Source organism: Emydura macquarii, unplaced genomic scaffold, assembly GCF_026122565.2.
Source record: "Emydura macquarii macquarii isolate MOO-44397 ecotype Brisbane River unplaced genomic scaffold, CSIRO-AGI_Emac_v2 contig_2422, whole genome shotgun sequence".
NCBI lineage: Eukaryota > Metazoa > Chordata > Testudines > Chelidae > Emydura > Emydura macquarii.
In genome coordinates this window covers 811587-831715 of record NW_027132559.1, presented here as the reverse complement: position 1 = coordinate 831715, position 20129 = coordinate 811587, and the positions used below count along the sequence as shown (strand labels likewise).

Genomic DNA, 20129 nt, shown 5'->3' with positions numbered 1-20129 from the left:
GTACAATAGGAAGCATGTTTTCAGCTTGCTGCACATCTCCCATTGTCAATGAGAGCTATGTTACATGCTAAAATAACATTTCCCTAGGCCAGTGGTTCTCAACCTATTTACCATGGTGGGCCGCATATGCAGCTGTGTGTGTGTAATGTGGACTGCATCCACACAATATATATATATATATATACTAACAAATGGCCCTGACGATGTCACATGGATCGCAGCTGTGCTGATTGGGCCGCAGGTTGAGAACCACTGCTCTAAGACTTAATGCAGAGCAAGAACCAAAATTCTCATCAACAAACCAGCTCCATCAATATTCTTAATGATATCTGATAGTGGCATAGCACACAAAAAGAATGACCATAGATTAACATTAGAGTATGCACACATTTATTTTTTAAACAAAGAATAACTAACTACCCACCGTTCTAGGGATTTCAGAGGCATCAATGCATTACTGTAAAGCAGCAGACATCATAGGTACATGGAATGTTCATCTGCTGCATGAAGTCTTGATCTCCCCGGTGTGGCAATGCATACTATGAAGTTGTGAGTTCTAAATTGCAGCAATGTGTTGCACACTAATTGGTCTGTGGCGACCCTGCTGCAGCACACTAAAAGTTCCCTAGTGCACTTTGACACACATCTCTAGAACCCCTAGAGTAAAGCATTTTTAGTGCACACCATCAGGGTACCCATGGACCAATTAACGCACATTGAATCATAGAATATTAGGGTTGGAAGGGACCTCAGGAGGTCATTTAGTCCAACCCCCTGCTCAAAGCAGGACCAACAAATTTTTACACGTTGCCAAAAAATATTTTATCTGGCATTTCCTACCACACAAAACCTCATGTCAGATTTAAGGTTATGCTGAATTAAAGTGTGCACTCATGTTAACTAGCTTTAGAAATCACAGCTCAGTGAGCATTGCCGCACCATGGAGACGAGCCCTAATATACACACTGAGGATTTGGAAAGACAGGATACTGAATAATCCAGTGACACACGAACACTTGACAGTCCCAATGACCCAACATGCTAAAAATCCAAAGAGACATCACTGTCTTTCTCTTCAATTTTATCTACTTGTATCCTCCCGTGATAGCTGTGACCCGTCTGTGCCTAGGGTAGCCATCTGAAAATGCCAAGGTCAGGGCAGGCTGTAAAAGAAGCACAGATTCTCCCAGTGCTGGTGGGTGACACTGAAGTCAGACTTCACAACCAGCCACAAACAGTGCTTCTGATTCCCCACGCTGGTTATCAAGAAGCCAAAATAAAAATATATACAGCCCCCTTTACTGCATTTCAGTCTCTGGCTCCCAATCAGCCACTAGGTCCAATAAAGTTATTTAAAACTCTATGCTCTTTACCAAAAGATTTCTCCTGACCCCAAAGGATCAGCCACGGTACCAGTTCAATATATGTTTGGATCTGATCCAAAATACCATGCTGCCAGCCAATCCTTTAGTAACTAAAACTAAAGGTTTATTATAAAAAAAGAAAAACTATAAGAGAAATGTTAAAGGATTAAAGCAATCAGATACATACAAATTGAAAGTCCATATATATCAGGTTTCTAGTAGAATTGTGGCATTTGCAGGCTTGTATAGTCCCTCTGGTATACATCCAGTACCTGGATGGGTCTCAGTCCATTGTTTCACAGCTTCTGTTCAGTTGCAGATGAGTTGATCCAGAGGTAGACGGTAGACTGAAGACAGACTAAAGACAAAATGGATCTCGGGCAGCTGCCTTTTATGTCCTTTGGTCTTTGCCATGCAGTTTGTGGAATTTTACAGGAATAAGATGGAGCCCAGGGTCACATGAGTGACTGCCCCAGCTTCTCCCCCTGGCTCATCGTAACTGTGAGTTTCCTTAATGGGCCATTAAGCAGGTGCTTGTGCTGCAACCATCCTGTCTGGGGTGTTGCTCAGACACAGCACAATTTGAAATACAGACATATCAACCATATCCATAACTTCCATTACACACAAAACACATGGACATAAACATTATTATCTTACTTAGCACATTATAGCCTTTCTAACAGTACCTGACATGACATATCTCATATGAATTATTATGATTTTGACATACTGATGTTAAACAATATAATAAATGCACCCCCACCCCCATCCAGCCAGTGTGACAATAGCATTCAGAGTGAGCACATTATACTTAGAGCAATGATTAAAGTCTATGAACAGTGTCTCATCTTCATTCTCATTTTCTCTCTTTTACTCCTTTCCCACATTACTGGGCTCTCTCTTCTCTCCCTCTCTTACATCAATATTCTTTCCCAATCATTCTCCAAGGTCCCTGCCTGTCCATCTTTCTTTCTCTCTGGTCCCCTTCCCAAAATACTCGATCATCTTTGACCTTTTCCCCCACCATTCTCCAGGTTCTCTACATTTCCCTCTGGACCCAGATCTATTTACCTCTCACTTAAGGGTGTTTCTCACTCACATTGTAATTCTTCTCTGGAGCCTTGATCACCTCCTTCAAGTTCCTGTCCTCCATTTTCTTTTGGGGAAGCTAATTGGTTTTCCCAGCTTCTGGTTGCCTACACCAGCAGTGGGCTCTCCAGCTTGGGCTTTTAATTGCTGGGCCAGCCCAGCACTTCTTTCCTTTCCCACATTTGGAAATGTTACATTGAGCTGATCTACTTTTTCAACATCCATGCTCCAGAAGCACAGGGTTTCATATCTACTAATTCCTTGTTCACTAATAAGATTAAGATATCAACAGATTAACCTACTGCAAATCTTTCCTTACCTGCATCCCTCTCATTTTCTGGAACCGTGCTATTGTGTCACTGATGGTATAGACACGAACATGGCCCATATGCAGCTTTCCAGAAGGGTATGGGAACATCGAAAGCACATAAAACTTTGGTCTTGATTTCTAGTAACAATTTAAAAAAAAAAAAAAAAAAAAAAGCATTTAATTTTTAAATTGATTTTGAAAAAAAACCCAATAAGCACATAAGATACAGTCTCTAAAACTTCTTTTAAACAAAAAGTCATGTTACAGCGGTACAAAAATAGGGTATGAATCAAAAATAACTAAGTTAAGTTTTCTGGTGGTATAAACCGCCAGGGATCCAAACTTCAATTGGGTTGTATCAATGTACACTAACAGAGAATCTGGAACCTAGTGTTTTAGCTCAAAGGTCAATTAAAATGTTCATGGTGTTTTTGCATATACCTGTTTTTATAAAAGATTCTTTTACAAGATAACAGAAGAGGGAAAAAAGATATGACTGTTCGTTTAAAACTAATTGGTGCTATATTTTAAAAGGGTGAGGTCAAAATTGCCCCAAATTTTGGATTTTATAAAATCCAAACCTAGAACAGAAGTGTTTTAATTATTTCTTTTAAAAAGTTTTTAAAAGCAAATGAACATGCCTCTAGAGTGTTTACAACTCAAGTACTAAAGTACTGAGCTATTGCATAAGAACCTGAAATGTTAAGTTGAGTAAACACTGACTATAAATTAAAGTGAAATTGATCGCTATATTCCTACTGCAAAATCTAAAAATACAAAAAAAGAGGCCTAAATAGTGAACAGTAAGTTAAAATACTTAAATTCTAACATTTTTAATAAAGTAATATTTGTAACATTATTATTTTTTATTTGCAACTTTAATCTTTCCTATAAATTATTCACAATTGAATTTTTGGTCACTGTATAGCTCATTCTATCTATTGTTCAACAATTTACATGCTAGTCCATTATTCTTTACATGCTGGTGTTATAAAAATACTATGATAACTTTTAAAAAATACTAACACTATTAATCTGTATTCCTATTTAATAAACACTCTCTTCCAAAAATATTTTCCCCTGCAGATTCTCCCATTTGTTTCCCCAGTAAACAGCAAAACTAAAGAGAATCGGAACACTTTACTGGGATACTAGAGACAACTAGCACCTTAACACCAGATTTGATTAAATGTCACAGCAACACCAGGAATTAAACAAATATTAAAAAATAATCGTATGAGTTTTGCATATTTATGAATGCTTTCTCAATTGTTGCCTCATACTAAAAAGGCTTGCATTTAAACCAATGCTTCCCCTGCCACGCACCACAATTCTCATCTTATTTTCCTTCTCCATGCAACTCAGGTCACCTCTCTATCTTTGTGACAATTTAATGACTTCTATCTTCTGCCTGAGGTAGGGCAGGTAAAGGGAAAAGAGAAGCAAATGAGAAGGTAGAATGAATTTTTATAGCTATGTGACTGAACATAGATAAGAGTAGGAAAAAAATCATGGAATTGTATTAGAGATAGGGTATATACTATACTAAAATTGTTTTTTGAAGATCTTCACGCATAGGGAGGATTTTTTTTTAGACAGTCATTCATTGTTCTTGGGATGCTTTCAATTACAGAAAAAAGCTGAGAAACCAGCTTCCCTAAATATAAATTTAACATGCAACAGATTTTGCACTTGATCAGTGAAGCCAAGCTGCCCTTCGAAAACTGATTCCTTACAAAGTTTACAATCTCAAAGGGTTTTTAAAATTTTTTGTTAATTTTTTTTAAAAGTGTTTGGTGGAAGTCCACCTTATTAGACCTACAGAAGGATTTACTTTAAAAATGGCTCTCTCTTGCATGAGACCCACAGGTATTTCCCATGGAAAATAGGATCTTAGGTTTAAATCACCTAAACCATTCTGCTCACAATCTAGGATTGGTTCTTACAGTATGTTTTCAGTGCTTTGTCCAAGCCAGTTTAAAAAAAAGTCTCAAACAATGGATGTTTCCACCCTTTTCTTTGAGAGACTATTTCACAGCAGAAGAGATACCACTTTTAGAAAACCTCTCTTATATTCAGCCTAAAATATACCTCATTTGATTTTACCTTATACTTGTATCACCCTAAGCAACTCCTCACTCTGTTTAGGGCTGATCTACACTGAAAATGTATAGCTACGTCTCTCTGTTCTATGAAAAATCTACATCCCTGAGAGACTTCACTATGTCGACCCAACCTCCCTGATGTAAACAGCGCTAGGTCGTTGGAAAAATTCTTCCCTTGACCTAGCTACTGCCTCTCAGGGAGGTGGATTAACTACAGTGACAGCAGAACTGCTCCCTTCACCATAACAAATGTCTGCACTGAAACACTACTGTAGCATTTTAACCGTAGAAGTAGCCTTAGTGTTTACAATCTTCTAACAGTTACATTCAGTTAGCATAGTCACCTTTCAGCTCCAATCCAGCAGTACTTACATACACACATCCTTTACATATCTGAGCAGTCCCAGTGAAATTAACAGAATTACTTGTGTATACAAAATTAAGCACATTGTAGGAATTACAAGAATCAGTCATTAGTCATTGTTTGACCAATGTGCATGCATTTAGGCTCTAATCTTGAAATCTGATTACCATTGGTGAACCCCCTGTACCTGAGTAGAGTCCCTCTAAAATCAATGAAAGTCCCATTTGCCTGCGAGGAGTTCTGCATTCATGTTATCAGATTAAAGAATCGGGCCTGGGTTTTTAATCTTTCCTCATACGAAGTCTGCAAGCCCTGTAATCACTTTTGCTGCTTTCCTCTGATTTGGCATCTTTTGATACTGAAAAGTTTCCTCTCAAAAAAACAAAGATGAGTTTTTTGGGCCATTGTGTGATTTACATGACTCTCTGCCCATAATCACCTCTTATTCTCAGCAGCTTTATTACTTTACAAACATCACTCTCCCCTCCTCTGTAAAACTAATCCTAGTAGTGATGAAAAACTAACTTCATAAAGCCTAGAATGAGATGTGTATATATTTAAATATATCTGAACATGCATATTCTGAATACACATATTTAGATTTATAAAATGAGTAACTATTTAGTAAGAAGTTGGGGGAAGAGATTTGTTGTACAAATCACCACATGTATCATATTTTCTTGTTCATGACCAGGAAAGCTGTGTTCCCAATATCCTCCTGATTGCTGGTCATTTTAACACATTCTTTTTTTTTTAATTATAGTTTTCTTTTGAGAGTGGTCTATTTGTGTTTATCAGTTGGTATCCTATTACTTCCAATACATTACACCTCAGGAAATTTTTATTACTATTAGCATGAAAGAAGTATTTTAAAAAACCTAAACAAATATTTTGGTTTTACTGTCAGTCAATATTTTATTTAGAAGAAAACTATTGAATGGGAGACATGTTTAAAAATTCTTTTGTCTGTTGTTAACTATGTTGTGTCTTTATTTAATGGATTTTTTTTTTCCATTGTAACTGTTTCAAATAAGTATATTACATCATATATTTTTGCTAAGTAGATTATATGTGATAACTGTGGTAAAGTCAGGCCGGATGGCTACAAAAGGTTCCCCCCTGCTTCCCCAAGCCAAATTGTATCCAGCTTTATTAAAGATACTTTTCATAAACATCATGGTAATTCAGGCAGGATATGGGCTACAATCTGCAACATTTTACAACAACTTCAAACTCCCCCTCCCTCCATGGACTACCAAGACTTAAAAGTTACTATATAAATATCAATGAAGAATCTTCATACTTTGAACAGGGAAATGTTTAGAGTGAGGGTGGACACTTTCACATTTAGCCTGTTGTTTAACAACTTTTCAGGAGCCTACCCTGACTTTTAGGGGAAAACAAAATTAAAACTGCAGAGTTCTTAATCTGAAGATCCACAATATAAAAAAGGGTAGTTTGAGGACAGGTATGTGAGCCCCAGAATGTTTAAGGCCCTTTTCCCTGCAGGCAGGGGCGAAGTTACTGCAGGTCAGTTAGAGGACCTGGGCCCAATTAAAGGTAACTCCAGGCTTACTAAACCCCCTTACTAAACTCCCTCACCCCACTCCTCTGCTAAGGGAGCAAGCACAAGCAAGCTAGCTAGCCAGGCTTGTGGTAGTAGGAGGTGATTTCCTCAGTTTAGGAGATTGTTGCTCCCCGTCTGGGAAGAAGCACTAAGGAAAAACCCAGGCACCAGCTTGGTGGGGGATGAGTTGATACACCTCTGACCTCCAGGGTGACACCACCACATCTACAACCCCACTGAAGGGGCCAGAGAAAGGTACTTCCCTGGGGTCTGGGCCATATAGACTGACTGGCTCACCAGAAGGACATTCCACAGGCTCAAACCAAGGCCCACCCTGAGCACTCTAACAGAGAGGTGATGAGGAGAAAAGCAAAAGCCTCATCCAGGGTGGGGCAGATTTACCCCAGGCCTGTCCCAGCAGAGGAGACAGCCGTTATCCGGCAAGACTGAGGGGGGTGCTTTACCACACAACACTGTTTAAAACATCTATCTTAAGTACTCCAGACTGATGCTTTCAAAAATATTTAGTTTGAGAGAAAAAACTAATATGAATTTTTCAAGTTTCTTATAATGCTTACATCTGTTTCTGAAATTTTGCAGAACTGTTCCTTTGTTCTTGGAAGCCACCACTTTTCAACCTTCTTTCTTGTTTCCACTCCATAGTCTCTTTCCCACTTCCCTGTCTCACTGTAAATAGATCTGACGCATCCTGGAACCAATTTCCTTTGCCATTTAATTAAGCCCACCAAGCCATTCAGCTGCCTTTTCAGACACGAGGAACAAACTCCAAATCTTTGCCAAGCAGATTGCATTTTTTAGGATACAATGGCTGTTCTGAAAAATACAAGAACATAATTTTTAATCTAAGGTCAAGCATGAGTACTACAGTAGAAATGACAATTTTATTGCAATGAAACATATTTTAAGCATGGTTTAAACAATATTTGTTTATTTCACATTGCACTTATTTCTATTTCAAACTGTTTGGGTTGTTAAAATACTCATCTTTCAATTTAAAGAACTGGCTGTGGCCCTTGCAGGGCATCAACAAGAAACTAGTTTGGAACTATTAGATTATTTCCTAAAGGGGTGAAATCATTCTACAATCTCCAAGAAAACCAAATCAACCCCCTGATATTGTAGACATTTGAACTGACAGAATTTGGAAAATGTTATTAAAATGTTTTAATAGTTATTTGGGATGAGGGCAGGGGAAGGTGGGAGTTGGAAAAATCTCAAATATAGTCAATATATTTGCAATTGCTGAAAAGCCATAGGTGTGAACTATAGTTGCTAGATTTCAGACTGGCATTCTCAACTGGGCATTTTGCTAAGGGGTGCCTGCTGATTTATTCCCCTGAAGGATTAGATGGAATACTCATTACTTAACACCCTCCCCCCACATCAGTTTTGGATGTGGTTCAACAAGTCAAGACAACGATGACATTAAGCCCCAATTCTCTTAGACAAAAAGGGGCAAGGTATGGAAACTTCTCTTCACACAGTTTTGGAGGCCTCAATCTGGTTATCACAAAAAAGAAGACAGAGATGGAAAAGACCTATTAGTTAATCTCTCTGACAATGTAGGATTGTTCCTGATAGTATTGCTGCTAATGCTAAAAGCTTTTCTCATTTCCCTTAGGAGAATAGTACACAGCCTTAAAAAAAAAAAAGGCCTTACTGGCAAGGAAGATTTTCCTGAGATTTATCCTAAATTTCCCCATTTTTAATCTCATCCCATTGCTTCTATTGACAGCCCTTGCTTGCATCATGCCAATTCTTCTCCATCCTTAGGACTAGTCTTCCCTTGAAAGTTGTAGGGGTACAATTATTTTGGTTAGGGGTGTAATTTAAAAAAAAATGGCTAGGGAGTACTGGATTCAGGAAATCTGGGTTCTACTGACCTGGTGGGGTGACTTTGGGCAAGTCATTCACCTTCCTAGGCCTCAGTTTTCCCCTCTATAAAATGGCTATAATGATACTGACTTCCTTTGGAAAGCGCTATATACCACCACCTCATTCCACAATGTGATGTCTCTGTCTATGCAAACGACATTGGCCATATTGCTGCTCTTTTGCACTGCAAACTATTATCTACTCTCATCCCCATGGGTGGTCTCCTTCAGCATTACTCCTTCCCAGATTTCTTCCTTAACTAATGTAGCTGAATCCTTCACTCAGAAGAGACAAACTATTTGTGGGGAAAGCATTAGGAATCAAACACCTGAAAGTTTTAATTTTCAGTGGGGTCTCTAAATCTTTCAGTGGCTGAAAACAGACATTTCCCCCACTTGAATAATTTATTGAAGGTATTACCAAATAAAGAGAGCTGTGTGCTTGGTCTTCTCTCCTATCTGCCCCATCTCTCTCAACTATAAGGGGAAGAAGGACTAGTTCTTAGCACGCACTACAGTGCCAAATGCAATGAGCCCCCCAACTGTGGTTGAGGCCCCACACATTAGTGTAATGCAAGTAATGAATTGAAACAGTCAGATTCTCTTTATTCAATTCTGAACAAAAAAAAAGGTCAAAATATTGTGAAGCCACTCCTGTGATGGTGTGCTGATATGGGAGATCACGCTGCACTGGGTGGGGAGATCAGAGGAGAGGAGTTAGAGGGAAAAGGGTGTGGGATGCTTTAGAGAGAAGGTAATTATAGGGGGTTCTAAGTCAGGATGGGGGTTTTGGGTTGGGGCATGCTTTGGGGAGGGGGTAGTTACAGGGATTCTAGGTTGGGGCAGGGGTTCTGGGATAGGACGCTTTAGGGGGATTGTTCCCTTTCCCAATAGCATTGGTGCCAGCAGGAGGGTTCTAGGAGGGTTCTAGGCTAGTGCACGGTTTACAGAGGGAACTACCAGGTTCTACATCGGCTGGCAGGGCTGGGGTTAGGGAATGTTTTGGGGAGTCTAGCTGACGGGTGGGGATGCTGAGTGGAGGGGGGGGGTGGGTACTCGCTGCACGGTGGTGGATGGGCAGGGAGGTGCCATAGGCTGGGGGACGTTATGGCGGGACGGGGGGCGGGCAGGTTGCACTTGCACACGGGCCGTTAGGGCCGTTACGGGGAGGGTCACGTGCGGATGGTTCGGACTCGGGGCCGTTACGGCGCTGTGAATGAGGGCGTGGCCGCGACCTCGAGCCACAGCTGTGCGCGGGGCAGGGGGAGAAGGCTCGTGTTACCTGCGGGTATTATCCGCGCGACGAGCCCGGGCCGGCCGCTCGCGCCCCCACCGCTCACACGCTCCGGCTGACTTCCATTTTCGCGCTGGGCGCCGCCATGTTTTTTGCCGCTCAAAGGACCCGCCCCCCCTGGGAAGGGGCGGGGCCTCGGGCGGGCGGCAGGCGCGGGGCGGGGCTTGTGCGTTCTGCGCCCCCCCCCCCACCAGATTGTGTGGCGGGGCCCGGCCGCGCCCCCGCAGTTGCCCGGCTGCTGCTGGTGGTGGCTGGTTCACTGCAGCCGCGCGACATACACATGGGGGGGGGAGGCGGGAGCTCGCTATTGTGCCCCGCCGAGCCTTCCTCCACGTGGGTCTGCGCCCGCCCCCTGAGGCACCTTCCCCGCCCCGTCCCTTTGCCAGGACTGGGGTGTGGCACTCCTTCGCGCAGATCACTTTATTCCCTTGCGGGAGGGATGTCACGTGCTGCCGCCTGCCCCCACGTGCCTCACTCGCGGGGCCCAGCCCCTCTTGTCCCCACGGAGTAGGAATATGGAACCTGCCCATCCCTGCTTCTCCCCTTCCTCCCCCCACCCTTTCCCTTGTCCCCTGGGCTGCTCAGGGTTACCTGACCAAATAGCAATTGGTATGGGGATGTGAGATAATAGGCGCCTATAAAAGACAGAAGACCCAAATACCAGATCTGGCCCTATAAAATTGGGACATCGGATCACCCTGTACGAAGGTCACTTACTGCCCACAGGTAGCTATGCTGGTGCAAACCCTTACTGCAGACATTCTGAGCCCTTGCAGAACCAGGCTTGCATTCATGTGACTTAGAGTGTGGGTGCTTCTCACCACCAGTGCAAGTCCCCCATCTCACATAACAGGTGCCACTCTTGAAGAGTGCGGGACTGGTACAAAAAACCACGTAGGCAGGGCCTCAGCCAGGTGCATTTCGTGTTTAACGGTCAAACCCAACCCTCCCCCCTCCAATCCTTATTTTGTACTTTTATTTATTTTCTAAAAAGAAATCCTGCGGCATCCTGGTGCACAGGCAGAAGCTGATGAAATCACAGCGCTTAAAAGCCATGCTCCCACCACTGTTTTACCAATGCAAGGGCAGAATGCTTAAATAAAATAAGACCCAGCTTCAGCCTTCATCCAAAACTTTACACACAAAATTGATTAGAGGTTTTGAATCTTAAATCTAGTTGTGACAGATATAGCAATTTCCTGCACTATCTTTGGGAGCTCTTACTGAATTAAGTTTAAATAGCTGTAGACTATTGTCTGATAAATGCAAACTTTATGTATTATTGTAGAATTGTATGTAAGTTCTCTCGGGGAGATATGTGGCCTGTGTAGATCTTGGGAAGTGTTATGAACATCAAAGGATTATTTTAAACGTTGTGCTAGACAAGAAGGGACTTTTGCGACAGAGTGAAGTGGGTTTTCTATTCATGGTCTCTGGATATCAAAAACCCCTGCTGTATAAAGAAAACACTAACATATGCATAGAACTTCTTGTTCTGAGCAAAAGGTGTTATGAACTCGTGACCACAGAAAAACCCCATGGTTGGGTTTGAAGAACTGAATCCTACCAGAGCCCAAGGGTGCCAGGGTGAGCTCTAGTAAGCTTATTAGTATGTATATATGCTTTTATTTTTTTAATATGTTGTTGCCATAATACTTACACTTTTCACTTTAGGAATAAATGTGCTTGCTTAGAAAGGGCCATGTGGTAACCTATAGCTGTGGACTATTACGTTGTTCAGAGCCTTCGAAGAGTAAGCAAAGCACAGATGCCGGCCTGCTTAGGCTGGCTTGCTGGAGAATTCACAGTGTAGGTAAGTGTTATACAAGGGCCCATTGGTGCCAACTGGCAAAGGGTTTACTGTTCTTTATGAGCAACTCCTACACTCAATACTCCTCTTTCATGGTATTTATCCATAAAGGGTAGCATGTGACATCTCTACTGAAAGCTTATAACTTATAACTAGACAACTCATTGTGTGATGTCTGTATGTTTAATATTTAAGGAATAAAGTAACTATACTGAAAATTATGCCCTTATGTTTTTGGAGTAAAAGAGAGACACCAGATAATCATATATCTTGATGATGGCCCATTCAAACGAAAGGGAGTGTTCACCCTTTTCTAGCTACTCAATTACATAATGTATTGCTCAATTGTCCATCTTTGCACCAACCCAGAAATGTCAGTAGAAAACCATCAAAGACAAACCATAGGCATTGAAACTACTTGGCAGTAAAACGGAATGATATAACATCAAGGGGGTCACCCTGTCTGTGAATAAAGACAAAAGACTGATTCAGTATATCACGGGATGGAGAAAGACACTGCATCCATTCACTGGAGAGGTGGGTATCTTGATGAGTGAGGGTGCTTTATGAAAAATTTGGTCCTGGCTTGTTGGGTCTAGCAAACGCTGCAAAAGACTGAACTTTGCGGTGAGAATCTATTCTATGAATTCTATTCTATTAATAAGTGTAGGCATTTTATGATTTTGTTTCATATGTAACCATTTGTTTCCATTGCTCTCATTTGTTTCTATTTTAATGTTATATTTTCTTAAAATAAACATCCTTATTTTTACTACAATCGAACACAAGTGCTGTATGTGATACAAGAGCGGGGATTAAGGTAACACTGGTAAACTGGGGTACACTGTTCCTTTGGGAATGGAGGATCTGGAATTTCTATGGGTATCCAGTGATCAGGGGTGCCATTTGGGGAGGACAGAGAGGGCACCTGCCTCCCTCCCCCAAGTTTCGTACTGGAAGTCTGTTACCTCACAGCTTAAAATGGAGAGAGATGCACCCGAATCCAATAACATCTGTTGCTGCCTCAGTTTCCCTAGAGAGCTTGGGTCTTTCCAAAAGACCTGTACCTCAGGCCGTCCCCACTGATCGTATGTTATGGGTGCAAGGATATTTGAGAGACGGACCAGGGAAACCGGGCTGGCCTAATGCTCAGTATGGGTAGGGGCATTATTTGGTGGGGTACCATCAGCACTGCCCTGTAGGCTGCGCTCTCGCTCTTGGTGTCCAGCCAGGCGGCGGAGGAGTTCATGCGTGGGTAACCCGTGGATGGCGTCTCGGGGTTCATATTGGACTAGCTGTCGCCATATCTCTGTTCTGACAGGGTCAAGAGTGTTAATTCTTGATCCGTCTCGGTCGGCTGTGCGGGGATATCCTCGCCCATGGCCACCGCGATAGGCAGCAACCTTCGCTTTAGGCTTTTGACTAAGAGCCATTGCAGAGGTTGCATTATATGCATCACAAAGTCGTGTCTTTATTTCTGCTAGGGTGATTTGGGCTGGAAAGTTAACTGCCACTAGCCGCATTTCATGATTTAAAGCCTGCAACACTGCTGTTTTAAAATCAGGGGTATCATAGTTAAACTGTTGTCCCTGAGCTGGGGTAGGAATAATTCCTGACAGGAGACCTAAAAGTTTTTTCTTTTCAATGAAAAACTCTGGAGGCTCTCCAAGATTTTGTTTTTCAGAGTAAAATAAGCCCAACATATTATCTCCTGGGCGGAGATACTGGATGAGTTGTTTTAAAGCGTCCATGTGAGTGGTGATGGCTCCAAGTTTAAGATCATTAGGGAGTCCAGCATAGTTAGAAGGGTGCATGGTTTCCCTAAATAAAGCTGGCAGGTCGAACTGGTAATGAAAAGTGGGCATATTATGGACTGCTGTAATCCAGTCCAAAACAGTGGAGCTATTTAAGGGTCCGAGAGTTTTAGCAAGTGCAGCTGCTTGTGCAGGTGTCATTGGGGTATTCTCTACCCGTGTATGGGTGCCAGTAATTTCATTCTGGGCATTTAGAATTTGCATGGTATGGGCAGTGACAGGTGCCATAGGTACATTATTGGATATTAATGCAGGGCACATTGGCAGCGGCGGGGAATTGTGATCTGTGTTTATCAGACGCATAGTGGCTGGAGGATCTGGGCTGTACGGAGGTGGGTATAGTTCTGCATCCTTATTAAAGGAGCCTTGAATTATTTCAGGATGGACTGCTGAAATGATACCTCTAGAGGCTTTTAATTCCTCCTTAAGGGCAGCAATCTGTTGATTGCACTTGGAATGATCAGAACCCTGATGCTGTGCCTGACGGTTTTGCTCTAGCACTTGCCTAATTCCCCCTTCTGCTTCCTCTGTTTTAGATTTCCAGTGATCTATCTCCACTTTCATTTCCTCAGCCTGTCTTTCTACCTCCTTTCGTTTTTCTCCCTCCTCTTTAGCAGTGTTAATCAACCCAAGGTTCTGGGCAGTAAGCATTTGAGCATTAGTTTTCCAATTTTCTACCTCTTTTTTCACAACCACAACCTCTAGTTCACGGTTTTCAACCTCAATCTGCAACCGAACAACTTCTTTATGCAATGCCTGACACACTTGGAACATTCCCTGTATCAAAGCCTTTTTCTTGTCCTTTTTGCCAAACTTTGGCTTAATTTCCGTGGCAAGGACTTCCCATTGCGAACACAGATCTTTCCATGCCATGGGGCCAGCGAATTGGTCAGTCCCCCAAGGACCTTTATCCAAATTTTCTTTCTGTACAAATTGTTTCATCACAGTTCCCATGAATGAATTGACCTGTGCTGACATTGTTAAGCAAATGTTTCAGCCTCTTTAGTAACCTTCCCTGGTTACACCTATCCTTCACCCTCTGCGGAGGCTAGGTAGGGCCCCTGAGTGTAGGTTGCGAACCTTTCCCCTCAGGTCTAAATACTCGGACTGTATCTGAGTGTGGGGAGCTACCCCACGCCTGCTCAGATACTGGCTCACAACAACAAACAGCAACAACTTTTTCCCAAGCGTTTCTGTCGTCAATTCGCACACTCTCCCAGTGGTGCCTCCAATTTGTTAACTCACAGACTGGGATCTGCTATTAGTGTGCTCAGGAATTGACATGACTCTCGTTCGATAATGACAGAAAGGCTTTAATTACTATACTTATAAACATATAAAATGAGCCCCCAAACCAAAAGCCCAGTATATTTTAGCTGCAAAAGCAATTATCCTCACCAATGCAGGCAAGAGGCGGTGATGGTTTCTTAGCAGCTTCCCCGAGAGCCTGGATCCTTGGTCTCAGAAGGCAGCTGGGCAAGATGGTAGTTCTTCTCAGTTTCTTGTCAAGAGTGATTCTTCTTCTCTTGAAGCTTGCCTGCTTGCTTATTTCCATTGCTTCTCTTTTATATTCTTGAATCCAATGTTTTTCAAAGCATTTTGGTAATTTACATGAGTAAACACAGGAATTCCAGAAAACAATACAAGAGGGAGAGACCCATGTGCTTTAATTAGTGAAAAGGTGCTAGCCACCTAGATTTGTTCTTTAGTTTCAGTGTTCCACCCTTCAAACAAAGGGGTATTGGGGTTGTTGTGATTAAATTGAGCAATACCTGGAGTGGCATCCAGCCATTAGCTTTGATCCTAAGGTATTTTGAGAGGTCTGGAGCCGTGGAAGTCTAGCACGCCCTGCATTTAACACATTTCTGTTTACTGCATAGATGAGTTACTCCCAGAGGATAAATTCATTAGGGAAAATGGTCCAGATAGAGAGGCAATTAATAAACAGTTATCTTAATGAAATACCAGACATACTTTGAGAATAGAAAGACAGCATGGGTGTGTTGCAATGAGAAACAATCACCTCTTTTCAAAAGGGACTCCAGCCACCATTTCACATATTCTGCAATGTGCACTTATTAATTTGGTAGTTTAATTTTATAAGTAGGCCCAGCTTAGCTGAAATTCCATGGTCTACAAAGTCTGCTCGCTGTGCACACCTCAACCCCAGGCTGGCGGAGCTCTTACCTGTAGTGCTGGGCAGCCAGTCCCCTTCTCCAGGAGCCTGGGTTCTCTAGCTATGGCTCCTGTGGTCAGTTTCCTCAACTATGCTAGTTCACCCATCCTGCCCCCTCATCTGCCTCCACCAATCAGCAGCTGAGACAATATGGAGTGACCATCCTTCTAACCAATAGTAGCGTTCTGCTGTCCTCTACTGCACCTGCCCGCCCTCTAGGGGTGTTAGCCTACCACAAATAATAATAAACTAGAAACTGACTTTAAACTGTAGTGAAACTGGCACTTTCAAGTCACTTTCAGTTCTGTTTAAAGGCTAGTTACTTTCCAGAAGGCTCTTACATGCAACACTACAGTGTTTGAGTTGCAGTTCGCACAGGAGAATGTTTAAAACCAAACACCAAGAAAATTCCACATTTTAAATTTGAGAAAAAGATTGAGTCTTGTTTATTATTTAAAGCTTATATATTTTTAAAGTACCATTTTGTATTTGGACACTGTGCCTCAGTCAGTTCCCATTGCTGTAGAATGGAAATAATAATACTTGCCTGCCTGCCATATGGAATTATGAAGATTAGATTGAGATCTGTGGGGAAGGAACTTTAAAATTTTAAACTTAACCAGTGTCCCTTAAATGGCTTGCCACAAGATGTCAGAACATGTTAGTATTAGAGCTCGAAATATATCTCAGACCTGATCCCCATTTTTCTACTCTACCCTCAAGACTGCACACTCTCCTAGCTAATGACTTAGATGATGGATAATCAGATTGTTTATTGGAATATCTTGTATGTCCAGTCTGACAAAAATAAATGTGAGTTTTTCTTTAAAGTCCAGTTGTGGTCAGAAAAGCAGCTCTGTAAAAACGTCACCACAATCAAATATATGTACTTTCTCTGTTTCAAGTCAAATCTGTTTATTTTATGGATATAAACATGTTTTTACTCTTAATGGTGCAGGAACCAACATCAGTCAAGAAAAGCAAGCTGTATTCTGTTTGGCCTCATACATCAACAGAATTGTTGAATGCATTATTGGTGAAGATGAAAGAAGCAGAAAGAACCCAATTAAGCTTTCAGGGATAAGCAAGGGCAGGAGTTAAAAAAAATCCTTCTTGTTAATCGATCAAATTTATTCTGGTGTCAGAGGAGTAACAATGGGAAAACAATATTTCAATATTAAATAATAAATAAAATACTTAAATATTAAGTAAATGTCAAATCACAAAGTATTATGTTAATCTGTAAACAGGAGTTAAAAGGAGATAAACTAAGAAAACAAAGGTCCATTTTTAAACACATTCTAATCACTATGCCATTGTTACAATAGACACCTAGTTCCCAGCAAAGATGTCTAAACTAGTGTAAAATGTCTTTCAGATAATACTAGTTGTCAAATGTGAGTTAAAGTGATCTGTGTGGTTACAAATGTAATTCACAGTTTTAGTGTACAATAAAAAATAACAACTGCAAAAATGAGCTTATGAAAGTCAGTAAACCACACACTTCATACTGAAGTTAAAATAGAGATCTGTATTTTAGTGACTCAGGAAATGATTTACTGGTATATGATTTCCTTATACTGTAAACAATTATTTTTTTCATGGCAAATGATGATTTGGTGAGGGCTGAGTGGTTAGATTTGGAGTGGGGGCTAATGTATTGAAGATCTAAATTATAAAAATAAATCAAAATAGGAAACATTCAGACTCTTAAATAAAACTTACTCACATCTCTGTATATAGAATAGAAGTTCAACTCTCAGGACTATTTTTCTCGCCTGTTAACAGAATGAATGGAAGAGTGCACACAAATTAAGATCTGACAACCTCACAGAGGATGGGTTGAGGTGACGCTCGATTTAGGTAATACTATCCTACTTTCCAGAAGAAGAAACTGATGCACCGATATTAAGTCTGACAGTGGCCTTGTTTGCACTAGGAAATTCAAGCACTGCTAAAGCTGGTTATGTCCATGGTAACAAACTGTAGAAGTTCCCCACTGGAGCTACCACCATTGTAACTGGTAGTCCTGATGTAGACAAGGTGCTACCAGCCTCTATGATCATCAGGTTTAAAGATATGTCTACATAACAAAAGCTGTGCATGGGCTAGTCTGCCCAAGGTATTCTTCCCAAGTTTGAATTCAGCTAGCATGGGTAACAATATAAAAGAAAGACAGCGCAGCACAGGCTTCAGAATGGGCTAGCAAGCCAAGTGTGCACCCAAAGTCCATACCAGACTTGCACTACCCGTGCTGAAGCCTGGCTATGCTGTCTTCACTGCTACTGTTACCTGGCTTGCTGGATTCAAGTTACCTCAGATAGGTTAATCCATTCCCAGCTTTTTCTGTGTAGATACACCTTAAGTGACAGCAGTAAAAACAACAAGCCAAGCATTTTTCTGTCTTGTTGATGAAACTAAAGATGCACCAAACAAAGAACAGTGTCTCCTCCCTGCTGCTCGTGCCTCTTGCCTTCCCCTCCAAGGCTGGGCATACTTTGCTTTCCTGGGTCACAGCCCAGGCCCTGCCATGCCGGGCCTCACACTGCATTCCCTGCGGTGCTGGAGGGTGGTAGCTGCGGCACTGGGCCCAGGCTGGGTTTGCTGGCCTGCCCACAGAAGCAGTCGCGGGGGGGTGGGCTGGGCTGACTCCTCTCGTGGTGGCATGTGGATGCTGGGGGCAGAGCAGTGGTGGAACATGAGTGGGGTAGAGGATCTTCTAGTGGCAGCTGATTGGGGAAGCTTAGCCTCCCCCAGCCTACTATACCCACCGCCTATGGCTGGAAGCCATTTCAGTTGAGAGAGTTGATGGACCATCAGCTAGCACTGCACAGGGGTTGAAGGCAAGGCTAAAGTACTGTTCCTTTCTGTTGAGGCTCTTGGGTTTGGAAAGAATATTCAAGATTTTGAATAGTGCTTCAGAAGAACTGCAAAATGAAAACCTGAATTTATCAATTGCTATGGAATTAGTAGCAAACAATATTACCTCTCTTCAAGAAATGAGAACATCTGAAAGTAAATGGAAGGAACTATGTGATGAAGCTGAAATCATTGCCAAGGAACTTGAAATTGCTATCCTGGGTCAGGCAGTCGCAGGTGCTGAGCACAGCAATACAAAAATGGCAAGAAGACCTAACAAAATATCCTTCAAGCTGGCCTTGTTTTTTGTTTCTCGTACACTTGTCAGTCATCTGCAAGTGATGTTCCTAAGAGCTCTCAAGAATCTACACAATCTGATTTCTACTATCCTGATCTGGACAGAATACTTGCTGAACTTGATGGACGATTCACTTCCCACTTCAGTTTGCTCTCTACACTAACTGTTTGTGACCCAAAGAATGACCATTTTCTTGATTATGAGAAACTGAAAATAATTGCAGGTCGCTATAGATCAACGCTATGAATCAATTTTGGTGATCTGGATGCAGAAGTTGTAGTTGCCAAAAAGCACCTTGCGCCAAAAAAATTGACTTCAATTTCTGAATTCTAGTATGTTCTCAATGACTTACCAAGGGGTTACCAGTCTTTGCTCTCTATTACAGATGTTGTGTTGAGCTTTCCAGTTTCTACAGCATCAAATGAGAGGTACTTCTCTGTGCTTAATAGAGTAAAGGATTAAAGATCCATGATGGGAGATGGGTGCTTAAGTGACTTGGTAATTTTAGCCTGTGAATGTGAAGCTTCAAAACACCTAGATATCAACAAGGCCATTGACAATTTTGCCAAGACAAGACCCTGGCGTTATCCATTGGGGTAGCTCATATCTGGAATGTTTCTGTTTGTTTTTAATAATTTATTTACCTTTAAACATTCCTGGAAGAAATTAACTGTCTTCTTCTCCTCTTCACAATTTGGAACATAAGACATTTAAAAAACAACAACAATTGCAGGAGTAAGCAGATTGTATTTATTTTTATTTATCTCTACTAAAGATAGTATACAAAGTATCAAACTTGTGTTTCTGATAGCTGTATTAAGGCTCCAAAACTGATACCTCAAGGTTTGGGGCTGGGAATATCTTGATGTATTATTTTCTGATCATTCTAAACTTACATATAAACTTAAAATATGGCTTTGACTGGTGTTTGTATATTTTTTTTCTTTCTTTTTATAGGAATTAGATACAGTGCTCCAGTCAGCTAATTTCAAAGGGTATGTCTACACTGCAGAGTGAAGTCGACTTACTTAAAGTCGACTTTCACCTGTCGATTTTTAGAAGTCACTGGATCATGTCCACACCATGTTCCTTGCGCCGGGCTCATGTGTCCACATGTGCCACGCTTGTGTCGGCAGTCCAAGCAGTGCACTGTGGGTTGCTATCCCACAGTGCAACTAGCC

The 20129-nt window shown here is 41.6% G+C and overlaps 1 protein-coding gene across 3 annotated transcripts in view; it reads right to left on the bottom strand.

Moving 5' to 3' along the window:
• The window catches only part of LARS2 (leucyl-tRNA synthetase 2, mitochondrial), a 118552-nt gene extending 108205 nt beyond the window's left edge, over positions 1-10347 (bottom strand). For all 3 annotated transcript variants that reach the window (XM_067561728.1, XM_067561729.1, XM_067561730.1), the window contains exons 1-3: positions 9980-10347; positions 7381-7636; positions 2776-2904 (exon numbers count right to left, since the gene is read on the bottom strand). In XM_067561728.1, coding sequence (XP_067417829.1) covers positions 2776-2904; positions 7381-7614 — 363 coding nt within the window. In that variant the 5' untranslated portion in view covers positions 7615-7636; positions 9980-10347. The remainder of the gene's footprint in view (positions 1-2775; positions 2905-7380; positions 7637-9979) is intronic.
• Between the last annotated feature and the right edge of the window lie 9782 nt (positions 10348-20129).